Source organism: Suncus etruscus, chromosome 5 (assembly GCF_024139225.1).
Source record: "Suncus etruscus isolate mSunEtr1 chromosome 5, mSunEtr1.pri.cur, whole genome shotgun sequence".
Classification (NCBI taxonomy): Eukaryota; Metazoa; Chordata; class Mammalia; order Eulipotyphla; family Soricidae; genus Suncus; species Suncus etruscus.
Window position 1 is genome coordinate 57645807 of NC_064852.1, and position 19464 is coordinate 57665270.

The 19464-nt window shown below is 35.2% G+C and overlaps 1 protein-coding gene across 1 annotated transcript in view; it reads right to left on the bottom strand.

The window, feature by feature from the left end:
• SLC35F5 (solute carrier family 35 member F5) overlaps positions 1 to 19464 on the bottom strand; it is a 49254-nt gene that overhangs the window by 1709 nt on the left and 28081 nt on the right. Inside the window, exons 11-15 of the mRNA XM_049773575.1 lie at positions 17942 to 18046; positions 9699 to 9858; positions 5168 to 5258; positions 1704 to 1858; positions 1041 to 1137 (exon numbers count right to left, since the gene is read on the bottom strand). Coding sequence (XP_049629532.1) covers positions 1062 to 1137; positions 1704 to 1858; positions 5168 to 5258; positions 9699 to 9858; positions 17942 to 18046 — 587 coding nt within the window. The 3' untranslated portion in view covers positions 1041 to 1061. The remainder of the gene's footprint in view (positions 1 to 1040; positions 1138 to 1703; positions 1859 to 5167; positions 5259 to 9698; positions 9859 to 17941; positions 18047 to 19464) is intronic.

The following is a 19464-nucleotide window of genomic DNA, read 5'->3' on the forward strand; positions in this document are numbered from 1 at the left end:
GAGAGCAGGGGGTCAAACCCAGGTTGGCTAAGTGCAAGCCAAATGCCCAACCAGTTTTACTATCGTCTGGCCTTGACTAAGTGTCTTAAAATGACTCTTCATAAAGGTAAAAGTCTGAAAGGAGGAAAGGTCATGAGAACAGGAGTAGCTGCTTGGTCCAGAAAGTCTTATAGAACTCTTTTTAAACTATGTGGACGATAACCATCACAACAGGAAAAATTAGAATAAAAACTGAGGTAAGCAAAAGCCAGAATAAAAACCAAAACAATTAGCCTTAGGTGAGAGGTGAACTGAACCGGAAGATAAAGTAAATTTTAAGCTTTAAAGGCAATTGAATGCAAAGACTTTACCGAAACTACTCAATATTGAGGGTTGGGAGGAGTAGCATAATTACAGTAAGGAAATGATTTAGTATAAATTGACCAAAGCTATTACAGAAGAAATCTGAATCTCTAGATTTTCAGTAATCTATCATAGAATTAATTATAAAACATATAATTCTTTATATAATTGCCAAAGACATATTGTCTTTCAAATATTTATTCAATAAAGCTTAAACTACCATGTATTCTGTCATAATAAATTATAAAATATAGTTCCAATTCTTTAAAACAGTCAAGTTACTTAAATGCAGTTAAGTAAAAAAAGCAGTCAGATTTAGGATATGCACATGCCAATTATAGAAAATACACATACATGCATTGAAAAAAGATGAATATGCTTCAAAGTATTAGTTTTTCTAACTTTTATAACTCAGAAAAAACTTTCCAAAGTATAACATTAAATGGAATGATGGTATTCAATACTTCAACAAAATTATGAGAAAAATCTTTTGTAACTACATTATACATTAAAAAAAAACCCACATACATAATAAAAAAAAGAAAGCTAAGAAATTGTCAGAGGATCTGGAGTTTTGATTCCTAACCCTCGGATATATGTTTTCTCTCAAATAACTAATACGGTAAATCAATCCTGTATCTAAGCATTAGATTAACAACTAGTATTTATTCAATGCTAATGCAAAATGACATACAAACCTGAACTATAGACAATAGCAGCTAAGAAGCTCCATCCTCCTGAGAAACACCGTGCATAGGAATGAGACTCTCACACTGTTCACTATCTTCTGGGACCCTTTAAACAAAGTAAAGAAAGCTTTGGAACTGGAATGACCCCTTAAAAATACTCAATTCTACTAGATAAAGTTGTGCAGTAGGAAATAACTCTAGGGAAAGATTTTCACAATCTCTCACCTTAAGTTTATTCTAACAGTAGCCTGTAAAAAGTGTTCTCCAAACGAAACTGGAAAAGTAACATTGTCCGCAATGTTAACATGTTTTATTATGAAATTGGTATAAAGCAATACATTTTTTATTTTTTAAAATATCTTTATTTAAACACTTTGATTATAATAAACATTATTGTAGTTGGGTTTCAGTCACATAGAGAACACACCCCTTCAGCAGTGCATTAACAAAATAGTTAAGCATCTATTTTTATTTTAAACTAGTTGCAAAAGAATCTATATCATCACTCAAAGTAACTCAACAAGTTATTTTATCTGGCATAGTAGATATATAAATTATAATCTTTCAACAACTCTTCATAAAGACCTTTAAATATATAGACTAAAGAAAAAAATCCCTCAGGTACCATTAGTTTAGCATTAAAAACCCCTTTTATATGGGAACTACACCTACCTCTGAATTCGATGTTTCCTGCATACAAAGGCAAAAATTCTTCTGATTCCCACCATGACAGGATCCCAATTATTGTAATGGCAAAGAAGAGTTACAATAAAAAATGAAAAAAATACAGGTATAGCACCTGCAAAAAATAACCATGAGAACTGCACCTAGACGGAAAAGAACCCATAGTTACCACTAACACAATCTTCCCCTCTTAATATAATTTTTCATTTATGAAAATTCTGATCAGTTGAAAATGCTAAAGATGATATTCAGTATCGACATTAATTGAATTAATTATATTAAATAATTACAATATATTAAATAGCAAGGATCGGGTTTCCATGTAAAATTTCAACTGTTTAAATTACCAACAAAACTATTTTTCTTGGAGAATGGCCCATAAGAGAGCCAAGAAGGAAGCTCTTTACTAAGCGAAGTACATTCAAGAATTGAATTATGAAGCTTTTAACTTTTTGTTTTGCATATCACAATGCCCATTTCTTTTCTATTAATTCTGCATGTTTTCAAATTGATTCCTCTCCCCTTTGGTTTCAGAAATAAACTTTAAAAGAATATAAAAATATATTTAAGACAGGGATCTGGCTTAACAGTAAAGCACATGCCTTATATACATGGGACATGTTTGAGCCTCAGCACCAAAAAACCAAAACAAAGCCAAGATTTTTCAAGACTATCATATTCTGTAGCTGCAATACATTACATTCTCATGATATCACTACAAGTTCTTCAAGGGAACTTTTAAACCTTACTTCAATAATTAGTAACAACTTCTAATCCCAATCGTCAAAAATATCTTAATCACCTACTAAAAAATAAAAAATTTCCAAGACATTGCTGAGCAAAGTAAAGGCTATAAATATTTTTACTAGGAAATATAAATAGGATAAAAAAACAAGCAGCAAAAAATGCACCTCAGCAGTAAAGAGTCTCTAGACATCAAAGTCTGTCTCTCCTATGCATCATTTTCTCAGGGCTGTCAGGAAAACTAAAAATGAGATGCTATAAAGTTAACCATCTCCCCAAATTATTCTTCCCTTTTACTAGCATACCTTTATCTTTTATTATCTATATTCACCTAGAGAGAAAAGTAAATGTCACAGAAACCTACACCAATTAACTGTTTAGATGTCACTGCAACATACTGATAATTTGTCCTCAAAATTATAACTCTAGCTTTAAAAACGGAGGAAAGTAGTTGTTGTGCTTTTAAATCATAAAATATAAGTGTCAAGATTTAGAATCAGAAGCAGTACTCCCTCTAGTGGAAATATCTATTTTCACAGCACTGCTTGTCACATTGAAGAAATTTTGTGCCAAAAATTTCACCCAAATGAGGGACTGACTCATCACAATGCTGAACAATTTAATCATTGCCAACTTTGCACATTCATGTCCTGTTGACTTGTTACACCCACATGGGGCACATCAGCTGGAGAACATTCAGGAAAGAGCAGTCAGGAAGACAGACTGAAAAGTCTTTATCAAAGTACTGGAATATCTGTCATGTACTTAATCTAGTAAATTTTTCATAATCAAAACTTTTTAAAGTTTATTTATTTATTTATTTATTTGTTTTGGATGGGGGGGGCACACCTGGAGGTGATCAGGAGTTACTCCTGGCTCTACGCTCAGAAATCACTCCTGGAAGGCTTGGGGACCATATGGAATGCTGGGAATTGAATCCGAGTCCATCCCAGGTTGTCTGCATGCAAAGCAAATGCCCTATCGCTCCAGCCCCCCCAAAACTTCTAATATAGTTTCCATAAACAGGAACAATCATTCCTGAATACAATTAAATATAGATCTAAATATAATCAGAATACTTATCTTCTCTTACAGGAAACACAAACTAGAATAGGTTTGAATAATCAATTTATTTCAAGCACAATAAGCAATCTAATAAAATATACTCAAGTGCTCTTAGAAACTCATTGTGTGTGGGGGCCAGAGTGACAGCACAGCAGTAGGGTGTTTGCCTTGCACGAGATCAATCCAGGACAGACCTGGTTTGATCCTTAGCATCCCATATGGTCCCCTGAGCCAGGAGTGATTTCTTGAGCGCATAGCCAGGAGTATACCCCTGAGCATCACTGGATGTGGCCCAAAATCCAAAAGAAAAAAAAAGAAAAGAAAAAGAAAGAAAAGAAAAGGGAAGAAAAGGGAAGGGAAGGGAAGGGAAGGGAAGGGAAGGGAAGGGAAGGGAAGGGAAGGGAAGAAAAGGGAAGGGAAAGGAAAAGGAAAAGGGAAAGGGAAAGGGAAAGGAAAAGGGAAGGGAAGGGAAAGGAAAGGGAAGGAAAGGAAAGGAAAGGAAAGGAAAGGAAAGGAAAGGAAAGGAAAGGAAAGGAAAGGAAAGGAAAGGAAAGGAAAGGAAAGGAAAGGAAAGGAAAGGAAAGGAAAGGAAAGGAAAGGAAGGAAAGGAAGGGAAGGGAAGGGAAGGAAAGGAAAGGAAAGGAAAGGAAAGGAAAGGAAAGGAAAGGAAAGGAAAGGAAAGGAAAGGAAAGAAAAGGAAAGGAAAGGAAAGGAAAGGAAAGGAAAGGGAAGGAAAGGAAGGAAGGAAGGAAGGAAGGAAGGAAGGAAGGAAGGAAGGAAGGAAGGAAGGAAGGAAGGAAGGAAGGAAGGAAGGAAGGAAGGAAGGAAGGAAGGAAGGAAGGAAGGAAGGAAGGGAGAAAGAGAAAGAGAAAGGAAGGAAGGAAGGAAGGAAGGAAGGAAGGAAGGAAGGAAGGAAGGAAGGAAGGGAGAAAGAGAAAAGAAAGGAAGGAAGGAAGGAAGGAAGGAAGGAAGGAAGGAAGGAGGAAGGAAGGAAGGAAGGAAGGAAGGAAGGAAGGCATGAATGTGTAGGTGGTATGGGGGGGGTTATGTAATTTTTAGAATAAAATTCCAAGTACATTTTTCCTACATGTTTCTAATACCTCTCTGGTCATACTCTGCTACTTAGTTGCCTATATCTAGATAAACAAGATCTAGATGAATCAAGATGGCTGCTTCTTTCTTCCAGTCAAATATTTTCTATTTCTTTGTGTCTTCAAGTAGTCCTACCAAATTACACTAAATTACTTATTCCCAGAAACACGTTAACATAATATTTGAGAGCTTAAAATTTATAGATATTAAATGAATGATAAATGGCTAGAGTAAATCTCTGAACATCAGTCAATGGTTGGAAGTATACCCCAGATTATCTTTTCTGCAATATTATCATTGCAAATATATTACCAAAAAACAGAGTAGAGTTTCACAAAAGAGGGAAAGAGCCCATGCTTCCTAAATCCAGAAAGAAATTAACATTTATTGGGAAACAATTTTATTTCTATACTACCTATCTATATAAATACTAACATAGTAAAAAATAATCTCTGGACTTATCTTAGAAATCAAAACTATACTAAGTTTACCATACTCCCATAACTTTAATTAGCTATGTTTCAATAATAGTCCTAAGATGTTCATCTTACCTTCTGCATACACATATCTGCTATTATGGAGAGAGGTATTGTAAGGCTTAGTGCAAGTGTGCCTATCAATGATGAGGTAAGAAAGCAGCCCCTAAATAGAAAACAAAAGTAAAATATATATATTTCTGTATTAAAAGAAGTAAGTCTCACATTTATTAAATATTATTTATGATACAGAAGGGAGATCAGAAATAAAAATGAAAGCTTCAGAATATGAGACAACATGATTCCTCAAGTTTATCTTCAAATCTTAATAAATCCAAAATAAAAGTACAACATTTTCACTTTCAAGATCTAATACACAAAAAATTTAATTCTGGATATACATTTCATTAACATATTTTATGAAACTGTTGATAATTTTGGTTTTTGCTTTAATTGTTGTTATTTTGGATCACATCCGGCAGCACTCATAGGTTACTCCTGGCTCTGTAGTCAGAAACTGCTCCTGGCAGGCTCGGGGGACTATATAGGATGCCGGGAATCAACCTGGGGTCCGTCCTGGGTCGGCTGTGTGCAAGGCAAATACCCTACCACTGTGCTATCTCTCTGGCCCCAGAAACTGTTAACAGTTTCAATGATTCTGTAATGAGAACAAAGAAAACATCTTTCTTAAAATTGCAGGACAGGGTATAGGATGTGGCTCAGTGGTAGAGCTCAGGCTTTACATGTGTAAAGTCTTGGATTTGATCCCTAACATCATGAAGGTAGGGGGAGGACATTTAAAATAAGGCCTGAGTGCACACTCTGCATGGTACCACAGGACACTAAGCACCACTTGGAACAATTCCCTAAGCACAGCACAGATGAAAGAAGTTCCAGAGTATCTCCTGATATGGCCACAAAGCCAAAAATATTAAATTGTAAAAAAGTGTATCATATCACAGACTTTTAAGAAAATGATATATTCACTTGTTTCTGATAAACTTTCTTTTATTGTCCTAAATAGTCTAAATATGTAAGAATATAAGCATAGGAGTTTAGGTATTTGCCTTGCATGCAGAAGGTTGGTGGTTTGAATCCTGGCATCCCATATGGTCCCCTGAGCCTGCCAGGAGTGATTTCTGAGTCAGGAGTAGTAACTCCTGAGCACTGCCGGGTAACCCAAAAACCAAAATATATATTAGCATATCTAAAAACTGAAGTCTTAAAAAAAATTCACCTAGGTAAGGCTAAAGAGAATTTTCACCAGAACATATAACTCTGAGGGTCTAATTTAATTCAACTATTCAATAACAAATGCTCACATATAATCAATATATAAAATACATTCCCTCTGCAAGTTCCTAAAATATTTGAAATCTGTGTGACTCAAATATATCCTACATAAAGCTTATACACACACACACACACACACACACACATACAAATAGACAAATATATATATATCTTAATTGCATGTTTTTTCAAAACAAAGGACTGGAAACTTAAAATGTCTTTCAGTAAGGAACTGGTAGCACGTATTATACTCTTTTCATTTGATTATATAATGGCTTGAAATAGAATAGATTAAAATACTACCCTGAGAATCCAGGAAGCAGTTCAAGTAATGGAGCATGTCATGCATGAAAAAATTTTGATCTCTAGCATCACACGGGCTCCTTGCACAAAGTTGAAAGTGACTCTGGTGACCCTTACGCACTTCAGTGTTTGACCTCCAGAACAAAAATCAAGCTTAAAAAAAAAAGAGTTGGGGTTGGACAGATAAGGTGCTTGCCTTGAAAAGGATCAACCTGGGGCCGGAAAGATAGCATAGAAATAGGGCGTTTGCTTTGCATGCAGAAGGACGGTGGTTTGAATCCCGACATCCCATATGGTCCCCCGAGCCTGCCAGGAGTGATTTCTGAGCATGGAGCCAGGAGTAACCCCTGAGCACTGCCAGGTGTGACCCAAAAACCAAAAAAGAAAAAAGAAAAAAAAGAAAAGGATCAACCTAAATTCAATCCCTGGCATCCCATATGAACTTCTGAACCTGTCAGGAGTGATCCTTAAGTACAAAGCTTGGAAAGCTTGGAGTAAGCCCTGATCATCACCAGGGGTGGCAAAAATAACTTAAAATTTTTTTCATCTATATTGTGACATATTAAGATTTTAAGCTGAGGGCCAGAGATAGCATGGAAGTAAGGCATTTGCCCTGCATGCGGAAGGACGGTGGTTCGAATCCCAGCATCCCATATGGTCCCCCGAGCCTGCCAGGAGCAATTTCTTGAGCATAGAGCCGATCTGACCCAAAACAAATACACACACACACACACACACACACACACACACACACACACACACACACACACACACACAAATTTTAAGCTGATATATAAAGATTTACCAAAACCAAAACCAAATCAAAACAAAAACAAAAATAACCCATCGGTGGAAATTTAAAAAATAACAAAACAAAATCTACAGTATGCTCCCATTTATATGTTAAAAAATCAGAAAAATTAAAACTGAAGAGACTGGCACACTTTTCTGTATGTACAAAAAATTTTATACTAAGGTTAAAGTTAACAGCGGTTACTCTGGGGAAAATAGTAAGAAATGTAGAAGGAAATTCTTATTTTTATTTATTTATGTTTTGGGGCACACGCAGTGGCACTCAGGGGTTACTCCTGGCTCTGTGCTAGAATTCTCTCCTGGCAGGCTCAGGGGACTATGTGGGATGCCTGGAATCAAACCTGGGTCTGCTCCAGGTCGCCATGTGCAAGGCAAACATCCTACTGATGTGCAATCACTCTGGCCCCAGGAGATTCTTATTTTTTAGACTTCCGTTTGAATTACTCTCTTCTAATTTTAGAAAGTTAAATCTGTATATGGCACAGTCTATGTTCACCATGAATCTCAATGTAATAAGGATCATACTAAATAAACTCTTCTCTATTCTTATTTTTGAAAATGTATAAATATGCTTTGAAATTTTCTAATTTAAACGAAAACCAGAGAATATGAAATAGAGCAAGTACAAAATTAGACACAGAATATAGGTCACTAAAAAGTGACATAAAAGTGCAGTCAAATTTGATTTAAGAATTTTTTTCCTCCCAAAATAGATTTAAAAAAATTCATAGAAATCAGAGAGAAAGAGATAGAAAAAAAAAGAAAGAAATATTTATGAGAAACACAAGCTTCTCTAGTGGGAAAAGGCTGAAATATTAAAAATAATTTGGGAAGGTGGGAGGGTCCACGCCTGGCAGTGCTAAGGGCTTACTCCTAGCTCTGTACTCAGGAATGACTCCTGGCAGACTCTTTGTCCATATGGGATACTGGAGATTGAACCTAAATCTACTTTTCAAGGCTAACTCTCTACCTGCTAAACTATCTTTCAAGTCCCCAAAGTTAAAAATTTATTACTACCTAATTTCAATCAAAATATAAAAGTAAATATTTCTATCTGTCCAAAACCAATAGTGAGAAGATAAATGAAAGCGAAGAATGATGTGACAAGAGAACATGAAAAACAAGAGACACATTAATAAAATATATAATGTGTAACTTAAAACAAAGAAAAATGAGCAAGTAGATCCTGATAACCAGTGTTTTGCTCTGCAAAAGAATATAAAGTAAGTGTGTATAAATTCATGGCACAAAATAAAATTTTAAGTACTACATGAAAAGGGGTAACTATAGAAGATATTAGGAAAGAAGAAAAAATGTAGGAAAGAATACTTAAAAAACCAGTATTGTTAAAATCTTTAGCAAAGGGAAATTTTTTAATAGACTTAACTGGCATATGATAAAATTCATAGAAATTTAAGTACAATTTATGTTCCCTTTTTGTATTGGGGCTGGGATAGAAGAGATCAAACCTGGGTCTCTTGAATGTAAAGTATGTGCTTAGTTCACTCAGCTTTCCCTTTTTTAAGAATCAAATAAAGAGAAAAACACCTAAAAGCTTTCTTAAACCCCATATATGATACTGACTTCAAACTATTTTAGGACTATTTTATTTACTATCTTTTTTTTTTTTTAAATTAGTCATGATTTGCATTTATTATTTTAATATTTTCATAAGAGTTAATGTTCACATTTGATGTTTAAAATACTGTGGAATCTGACATTAATTTGTTTAGGATTTATATATCTTATCTCATCTATACAAAAAGTCCTGAGAATAAAACAAAAATATCTATGAATAATCAGACTCTTGACAGTTTATAAATAAACAAGAATATTTAAATAATTCTAACTTGGAACTCCTATTTGTATATATGTCATTATGTCTGAATGTTCATTAGATAATGATGCCTTTTATCTGCATAACAATCTACTCTCTAAAACACCTTTAAAATTATATTCATATTTTTTCATTCATTCAACAAATATTTGGTGGGCTTCCTCTATATGCAAAGCTTTAAACTACAAAATTGGTATATAGGAATTAAAAAATAGAAATAAAGTTCCTGTTTCCATGAAAAGAAGTACACAGAAAATCATTAGGAAACAGAATTAAAAGATTTAAACATACTTAAAAAAAACCACAAACTCATGATTAATAATAGTGTAATAAATAAATAATAGTGTAATAAATACATACCACAACCACAGGAATTCTGAGAGAACTGTTCCAATAAGACCATTAAGGATAATGCACATTAATACTACTTTATTGGGAAATTCAAAGTCTTCAAATCCAGTATAATGTAGTAAAAAGAAACCTGGCCATAACAGCAGCAGATTAAACAGACCTACAAAACCTGAACATGTAAAAAGAAAAAGACAAAAGTCCATAATCATACACTAAATTTATAATAGTAGTTAACCTTAATATAACTGTCACTAAACTTTAAAAAAATAGGTATGTTTGTATATTCAACTTAATTCATGTCACTGGATGAATTTTCCCTCTTATTCAAGTTATATTTATCTTTGAAAAACCTGAACTATTGTAGGAATATGGAATAAGGTTCTAAAAAAGGTAAAATTTTTGTTCTCTTTCATTTGCTTATTGTTTGTTTTTTGACTGGACTAGTCAGTGCTCTGGGCTTTTTTCTGGCACTGCTGGAACCATAAGGAAAACTGGGGATTAAACCAGGGTTTGACTCCATGCTAGGCAAATACCCTACCCTCTGAACTCTCTCTCCCACCCAATAAAGGGTGAAATTTTTAATTCTTCCCTTCCTCGAAGTTTATAAAAAGACAATGATTATTCAACATATAACTAAAAACAGACCAGCTATTTGTAGAAAAAACTGTAACATTTAATAATTGAAAGTGTATGTAGTTAAAACCCATGACTATTCTGGATTGCCCCGGCAGGCCCATAATTCATGAATAGTGAAAACCTTAGGCAAGACACAGAACCTCTTTAAGGGCTCAATTTTCCAAATTTTAAGTGTTAAACATGATACTTAATTAGGTCTGGGACATAATTGAACAATACACATAAAATCTAGGACAGAAAAAAGTTAATAGCATTACAAAAGGACAGTGAGAGACAAAACACTGGGAGAAAATATGTTACTTAATCAACAAAGACAAAAGAAATAATCTATGACTTATAGAAATACCTGGAGGGGAGCAATAAGGGAAAGAGGAAGAATAAGTAGTGAGGGAAATAATAGCAGAGAATGTTCCCATTCTCTGGAAAGAGATAGCTATACAAATCCAAGAGGTGAAAAAGATACAGAGACAAAGATGGACATTACTTATTAATCAGGAACATTAGACCAAAAAGTACTAACTCTGATCAACATTTATGCACCAAATATAGAGCCAGAAAAATATGAAAAGCTTTATGCTCCTAAACCTGGAACAACATATGAATGGACAAAACAAACAAACAAACAAACAAAAAGTCTTTGATGATAGAATGCCAATGGAAAGAACTATAGCATAAAACCTAAATTAATGGGACTACATCAAACTAAAAAGTTTCTGTATAGCAAAAGAAACACAGGCTAAAAGTAGAAGATAGCTAATGAAATGGCGAAAAAATTTTGCATTCAACACATCAGATAAAGGTGTGATATCTAGGATATACAAAGAATTCAAAAAAGTTAGCTCTACAAAACCTAAAAATGTCAAAAAATGGAGAAGAAATGAACAGATATTTCTCTAAAGAAGACCAACAGATAGCCAAATGAAAACCTGTTCAGCATTACTTATCATTAGGAAAATCCAAATCAAGACAACAATGAGGCACCATCATACACCAGTGAGGATGGCACATATCTAAAGTAATGGGAACAATTTCTGTTGGTGGGGATGTGGTAAGGAACTCTCATCCATTGCAGGTGAAATGCTGCCTGGTTCAACCCCTATGAAAAATCATATGGAGGGTTCTCACTAAACTCAAATTGAGTTGCTATATGACCCAGCAATCCCTCTACTGGGTATCTATCACCAGGATAGAAAGTCATTCATCCAAAAGTATGTATGCACATCACTATTCAATACAATATTCAGTAAAATAGCTAAGACTTGGAATCAACCTAGATGTCTAACAACAGATGAGTGAATCATGAAGATGTGGAGCATATACACAATGGGATACTATATAGGAGTATAAATGATACAATCATGCAATTTGCAGCAACATAGATGGAACTAGAAAATATGTTAAAGTAAGCCAGAAGAAAAAGGATAAATACAGAATGATAGCACTTATATTGTGGTATTTAGAATACCTCCACAATGGAAACACAATGGTCTAAAGGGCAGATACTCTGAACACCATAGGTGCCAGGGGATAGCGAGAAGGGAACAAATCAAGCAGAAGTGGAGAAACACAAAGCCTTTACTCTCTTTCATACTATAAAGAAAGCTGCAACAATGAAAACAACTGTTTAGATTGAACAGTTGTCCAATCAATCAACCTCTCACTACAAAGGCCTATAAAAATGTTCTAATGTTTTTATCTACCGAATCAGGTGCAGGATATGATTGGAAGCCAGAAACTCCTACTACAATGCTCACTATGTTTCAGTGCCTCAATTTTACTATGTATAAAATAACTCCTCAATTTCTTTGTCCACAGAGGTTCTTGGAGATAGAGGTTAGACACCCTAATTTCGCAATTCAGTGCTCCATCATATTAGACTCCAAATACAATACTCATTATGACAATGTCTTGACAAATACTCAAATTTACCCATTTCCATTTATTTATGTCTGTACTATAATCTAAAGCTTCTGACTATAGAGACCACTGAAATAGACAATGGCACACAATAGACTTGTCACAGGCCCCACTGATTAAGTATGTTTTTGAAAATTACTATTAACTTCCCCCTTTTTCTCTTTTTCAATTCAAGCTATGCTACTATTATTTCATAATGCCCACACTGTCAGTTTTCTTTCAGGAAAAGAACCTTGATGTACAAGACACAGTAGATGATACTTTATAAGGTAGGCTCCTCTCATAGTGCTCACTACCATAGCTAGTACTCTAGACATAAAAATTTTGGTTATCCTAAAATGCTCCATGCACAATCTAACCCTGAAAACTTCATTTAGTGAAGTTTGGTGAAGTTTATCTTCATCATTGATGAAAAGCCTAGAAAAGTCTTAGATGCCCCGCCCCATTTAAAAAGTTTTTTTCATTTATCTTATTTATTTTTGTGTTTTGTTTTTTTTTTTATAAAATCTTTATTTAAGCACCATAATTATAGGCATGGTTATAGTTGGGTTTCAGTCATAAACAGAACATTTTTAAAGCCCTCTTATATATTATCCCTCTCCCTCCCCATTCACCACCCTATAAAACTACTATCCTCCCACCTCTTCAATCCTTATCTTCAATCCTTATCTCTTCCTATTTAACCCTCTTAACCCTCAGTTCTTAACTCCTCAAGAACTGTGACATTCCCCTGCCCCAGTAAACTGCCACCTGGCTCCCAAAATGAAAGGACACCCTCAAAGCCACCCATCTCTCACCCTATCATGAGCTGCAGCCACCGCTCTTGATGATTCATTCTTTGTGACATTTTTTCTTCCACCTCCCCTCAATATGAACTGTTGCTCACTACCAGATTCAGCTCCAGAGGGATCCCCAGCTCGAGGACACTACCTGATCCCTGACTGCTACAAACCATTTCTAAGACTCCAAAGGAACACGTGCAGGACAAAAAATGTGCCCTGGATCTTATCCCCTACTCAGACTATCTCAAAAGAATTAATGGGAATTTCAATATTTCCCTTGTATATTTATTTTCTTATAGCTATAACTCTTAGTGTGTTTTACAGTAATTCTGTTGTAGTTTTATAATTAATTCTATAGAAATATATCTAGAATTTTACAGTAATTTTATTGTACTTCCTATAGAATTAATATTACATACTAATGTCTACTAGGTAAATAGTAGCTTTCTTAAAGTAAATTTTCAATACAAATACATATTAGCTGCTAACTAATAAGATAGTATTCATGACATAGTTAGATCTTAACAGAACTGTAATACAAACTTTTCCTCTGTGTGTTGCTAAGGACTCAAAGTCACCTACCTCTTCTAAGCATTGTCTTGGAAAGCACAGACTGACTTTCCCTGCAAGTTGTAACTTTTAACCAACATGCACCGCTGCAACCAAGGACTAATGGAGGAGTCACCAGCTGATATGAAGGCAATGAGCTCAGGCAAATTCTAAGTTTACTACCTGGTCCTGCCCGCTTCTTCTTCCCTCCTACTCTTCCCTCTTAAGAACACAGCCAAACTTCAGTAGTACCTGAAGCTAACAGAATAATAAAAATACATCTCTAACCAGCTTTTCTCACTCACTGTCATTTTTCCCCCTATCTTTTAGTAGAAATTTATTAATATTACTTAATATTGTTTCATTTTTTAATTTTTTTTAAATTTTTATTTATTTTTTAAATAATATATTTATTTAAACACCATGATCACAAACATGATTGTAGTTGAGTTTCAGTCATAAATAGAACACCCCTTTCACCAGTGCCACATTCCCATCACCAATGCTCCCCATCTCCCTCCTCCCCACCTCCCGCCTGTATTCAAGACAGGCTTTCTACTTTCTTCATTCATTGATTGACATTGCTATGACAGTTCTCAGTGTAGTTATTTTTCTAACTGCACTCACCACTCTTTGTGGTGACCTTTAGGAGGGATTAAGTCATGTATTTAGAAAATTATAAAGATTACCAAAAAGCTTCTAGAAATAAGAGTTTTGTATAGTAAAGTGGCAGGCTACAAATTAATGCACAAAAATCAATAGCCTTCTTATATACAAAAAAGTAAGATATTAAAAATAAACAATCCCATTCACAATAGGGCCACAAAAACTCAAGTACTTTGGAGTCAACTTAACTAAAGAGGTAAAGGACTTATACAAAGAAAAATACAAAACACTGCTTCAAGAAATAAAAGAGGACGCAAGGAAATGGAGACAGATACCCTGTTCATGGATTGGGAGGATTAATATCATTAAAATGGCAATACTTCCCAAAGCACTGTATAGATTTAAAGCAATCCCTCTAAGGATACTCATGGCATTCTTCAAAGAAGTGGATCAAATACTCCTGAAATTCTCTTGGAACAATAAATGCCACCAATAGCTACAGCAATCCTTAGGAAAAAGAAGATGGGAGGCATCACTTTCCTCAACTTTGAATTATACTACAAAGCAATAGTTACTAAAATAGCATGGTATTAGTATAAAGACAGACACTCAGATTACTGGAAGACTTGAGTATTAAGAGAATGTTCCCCAGACATACGATCACTTAATATTTGATAAAGGGGGAAAAACACAAAATGGCACAAGGAAAGCCTCTTCAAAAAGTGGTATTGAAAAAGCTGTCTGCTGTTCTGTAACTGTCAGCTACACAAAAACTGTAACAGCTGTAACTGTCAGCTACACACACAAAAAAAACTCTGACTTCTATTTAACCTTTGCACAAAGGTCAAATCAAAAGATTTGATACAGACCTTGAGATCAGACCTGAAACTATAAGGTATAAAGAAGAAGATATAGGCAAAACATTCCATGACATTGGGACTAAAGGCATCTTCAAGGAGAAAAAAATTACTATCCAAACAAGTGGAAGCACGGATAAACAAATGGGATTACATTAAACTGAGAAGCTCCTGCACCTCAAAGGAAATAGTGACTAGGAAAAAAAGGCCACCGAGAGAATAGGAGAAACTATTCACCTAATATCCATCAGATAAGAAGCTAATATCTAAGATATACAAGATATTGACAGAACTTAACAATAACAATAACTAACCCCATTAAAAAATAGAGAGAAGTGAACAGACATTTCCCCAAAAAAATAGAAATAGCCAAAAGGCACATGAATAAATACTCCACATCACTAAACATCAAGGAGATGCAAATCAAAACAGCAAAGAGGTATTTCATGCTACAGAGACTGCCACACATCACAAAGAACAAGAACCACTGCAGGCGTGGATGTGGGGAGAAAGAAACTCTCATTGACTACTAGTGGGAATGCCATTTAGTCCAGCCTTTCTGGAAAACAATATGGATCTTCAATAAAACTGGAACTAGAGATCCATATGATCCAGCAATACTACTCCAAGGGATATAGGCTAAGAACACAAAATCATAATACAAAAATGCTCTCTGTACTCCTATGTTCATTGCAGTGCTATTTATAATAGCCAGAATCTGAAAACAACCAACGTTTCAAACATAAAAATGAGTGGCTAAAGAAACTGTGGTAAATATACACAATTGAATACTATGTAGCTGTTTGGAAAAATGTAGTCATGAAATGAGTCAAAGGAAGAGGGATAGACATAGAATAGTCTCACTCATCTGTGCAAATTAAGAAAATTTAAAAAATGATATAGTAATAATACCCGGAGGTAACAGAGATGAGGGCCAGAAAGACCAGTCCATGATATGAAGCTTCCTATAAAGAGTAAGGAGTGCAGTTAGAGAAGTAATGATGCTAACCACTACCAGGACAATGGCAGTGAGAGAGAAATAGAATGCCTGTTCTGAAGACAGGCAGGCAGTAGGGGAAGATGGAGATGAGAACATTCATGGTGGGAAAGTTGCACTGATGAAGAAGAATGTATATCTTATGACAAACTCAACTATGAACATGTTTGCAACCGTGATGCTTAAATTAATTATTTTTTTTAGTATTAAAAAAAAAAACTAGGTCAAGACTCTGGAGAGATAGTCGGGTGCTCGTCTTGAACACTACTGTTTGATTCCTGACATTCCATACGGTTCCCCAAGCACAACTAGGAGTGTTTCCCGAGTGCAGAGCCAGTAATAAGTTTTGAGCATCTCCAGGTATGGGCCCAAATCAAAACAACAAAAATAAAATAAAACCTAAGTCTATTTTCTAACAGTTGAACTACAAAGTCTAGAAGAATCACACAGCTAACAACCTTAGGCCTAAAGACCAAATAATTTGGACTAACTCATTGTCTGTTCAGAATACTTTTCTGTTTTATCTAAAATGATCTACTCACTGTTCTCTGCTCTACTCTGTGCTCTCATCTTTATGTCTAAAGAACCCTCCTATCCCAGTCCCAATTACTATTTCTTAAATTTCAATCAACATTGTTTATAATGTAATAATACTGTAATATCCTGTCACATATGAAAAATGCCTGTCAAGTAACACCTAACACCTATGTGCATTTTTGTGATAAGAGTAAACTTGACATTTTTCTTTTCTTTTCTTTTTTTGATTTTGGGTCATACCCGGCAGTGCTCAGGCGTTACACCTGGCTCTACACTCAGAAAGGGTCGTCTTATACGCCGGCAAATACAGTAGTCAAGAACACATGTATCAAGGATCCAAGTTTGATTTCAGACTTATTTCCATTTCTGTTGTTTTCTAAGTTTCCTAAATCTTATTTTAGATCTCTTCAATCTTTTCTTCAGCTGCCATTACTCTGATGCTCAGATTTTCTATTGTTTTTTTTTGTTTGTTTTTGTTTTTGTTTTTTTTTTGGTTTTTGGGTCACACCCGGTGACGCTCAGAGGTTACTCCTGGCTATGCGCTCAGAAGTTGCTCCTGGCTTGGGGGACCATATGGGACGCCGGGGGATCGAACCGCGGTCCGTCCAAGGCTAGTGCAGGTAAGGCAGGCACCTTACCTCCAGCGCCACCGCCCGGCCCCCTTCTATTGAGTTTTTTACATCACCTATTTGTCATTTCTTATTATAGTTTCTTTGAGTTCATTAAAAATCCTCAATATGGTATCATTAAAGTCATTTTCAAAGATTGTACAGGACTGGTTGTTGCTGGCTAAGCTTCTGGATGTTACTATTGTCACTTGGGGGGCTTCTACACACCTTCTCCAAAACGTTTGCTCTGCTCCTGTTGTGCAGGGAGGGCTGGGGAGCCAGCAGAGATTTAGGAGATGTGGCTGGGGCTATGATATGCCAAAATAGGGTATAGAGGCTGCTGGGACATAGCCAGAAGGAAGGGATTCTTTCTTCCTTTCAGAAAGACATAAACTGTTACATTTTAAAGATTGTGTAATCCAAGCATAATTTCTCTTGTTCTAAACAGTTGTGAACCAATGAAGAAATACCTATTTCTATAATGTGAGGTAAATGAATTCCTTCTAATATGTTGTTTGCATTTTGAATATATCAGTCAAATAATTTTCTATGGATAGGATAGGTATGCTATTTATAAGCATATAAGAATATATCTGTAGTATAAATTTTCCTATTGTGAATTGTTAGAAATATAGTTAAAATGTAAAATGTTTAAAAATAAAATCACAAGGAAGTGAGATAAAGGCCCCTTATTTCCTCCAACAATACAAAACAAAAATCTTAAGACATACAGAAATCCTTAAAAAGTTAAACATAATCTTACCAAAGAACATTGGAATATCCAACTTATCTTCTCTGTCTACTTTTCTTTTAATCATAACAATATAAACAGCATAGAGCATGGCTCCAACAAGAGACCAAATGGAACCTGTAAGAATCAATAGGATTTAAGAATTTGTTCATTAACTCATTCAGTATATGCTTATTTAAAATCTAACACTGTGCTAGATACTGTTTCAAGAAAAGGATACACAAAGATCAAAAGATAAAAGTGTAATTCACGCCTTCCCAGGTCCTTTTGAAATATAAAAAGGAGTGTGTGGGAGAGAGGGGTTAAAAAAAAAAGGATTTGAAAATCAACTGATAGCTAAAACATGTAACCAATAATATAACCAAATACTTTTATAAAACTGAAACCCATCTTAATTTTTAAATGCATACTTCCCATTTTCCCTATACAATTTTGACATCTGATATTGTTCAACTTAATAGTGCTACTTTCCATCTCTAAGATTTTGCTTATACAACACAATTTATCATTTTTAGTATCTGTCCATTACAATTTTAATTTATTTAATTATAAGTATTGAAGCCCACCTCTGCTTTAAGTTTCCTTTATTTCCTTTTGAGGGATGGGGGCACACCTGGTGGTGCTCAAGGGTTACTCTTGGCCATGCACTTAGCAATCACTCCTGGTGGGCTTGAGAGACCATATTTCAGTTCCCAAACTACAGCATGAGGGCCACACATGGCCCGCCAAGGACGTTTATCCAGCCTGCTAGGTATTTTTGCCACCACTGCCTGTCCTGCTCAGCAGCTGACAGTCCCGGGCCCACAGTTTGCATGCGTGATATGTGCACCACACTCTCTCAACTCCCCTCCTTCTGTCTCTTGACCTTCTCCTCTCAGTCTTGGACAGGGGGTCCTCAAACCATGAACCATCACAGGCAAGTCCATAGTTCCCATTGAAATACAGCTAAGTTTGTTTATTTAACTTTACTTGTTCTTCATTTTAAGTATTGTATTTATTCCCATTTGGTTTTTTTACATTAAAATAAGATGTGCAATATAGAAATTTGTTCATAAATGTTTTGGGGTTTATTTGTTTGTTTTGGGGCCACACCTAATAGCCCTCAGGGGTTACTCCTGGCTCTGTACTCAGAAATCACTGCTGGTTCGGGGGACCATATAGAATGCCAGGAGGCGAACACAGGTCAGCTGTTCCAGGTCAGCTGCATGCAAGACAAATACCCTACCACTGTGCGATCTCTCCGGCCCCTGTAGTATTTTTTTACACTATTGTTCTGCCCTCCCAACAGTCTAAGAGACAGTGAACTGACACCGTTTAAAAAATTTGAGAACACCTGCCATGAGTTGCTAGGGATCAAACCTGCATTGAATGTGTGCAAGACAAGAACCCTACTCATTGTACTATTGCTCCAGCCCTTTTTATAAAATATAGTTTCTATTCAATTAAATTTCTCTATTTGCCCTCTATTTTGAACCAACTAATTTTATTATATTTACATATACTATTATTTTACTTTATAGTGGCTTCATTTTTTA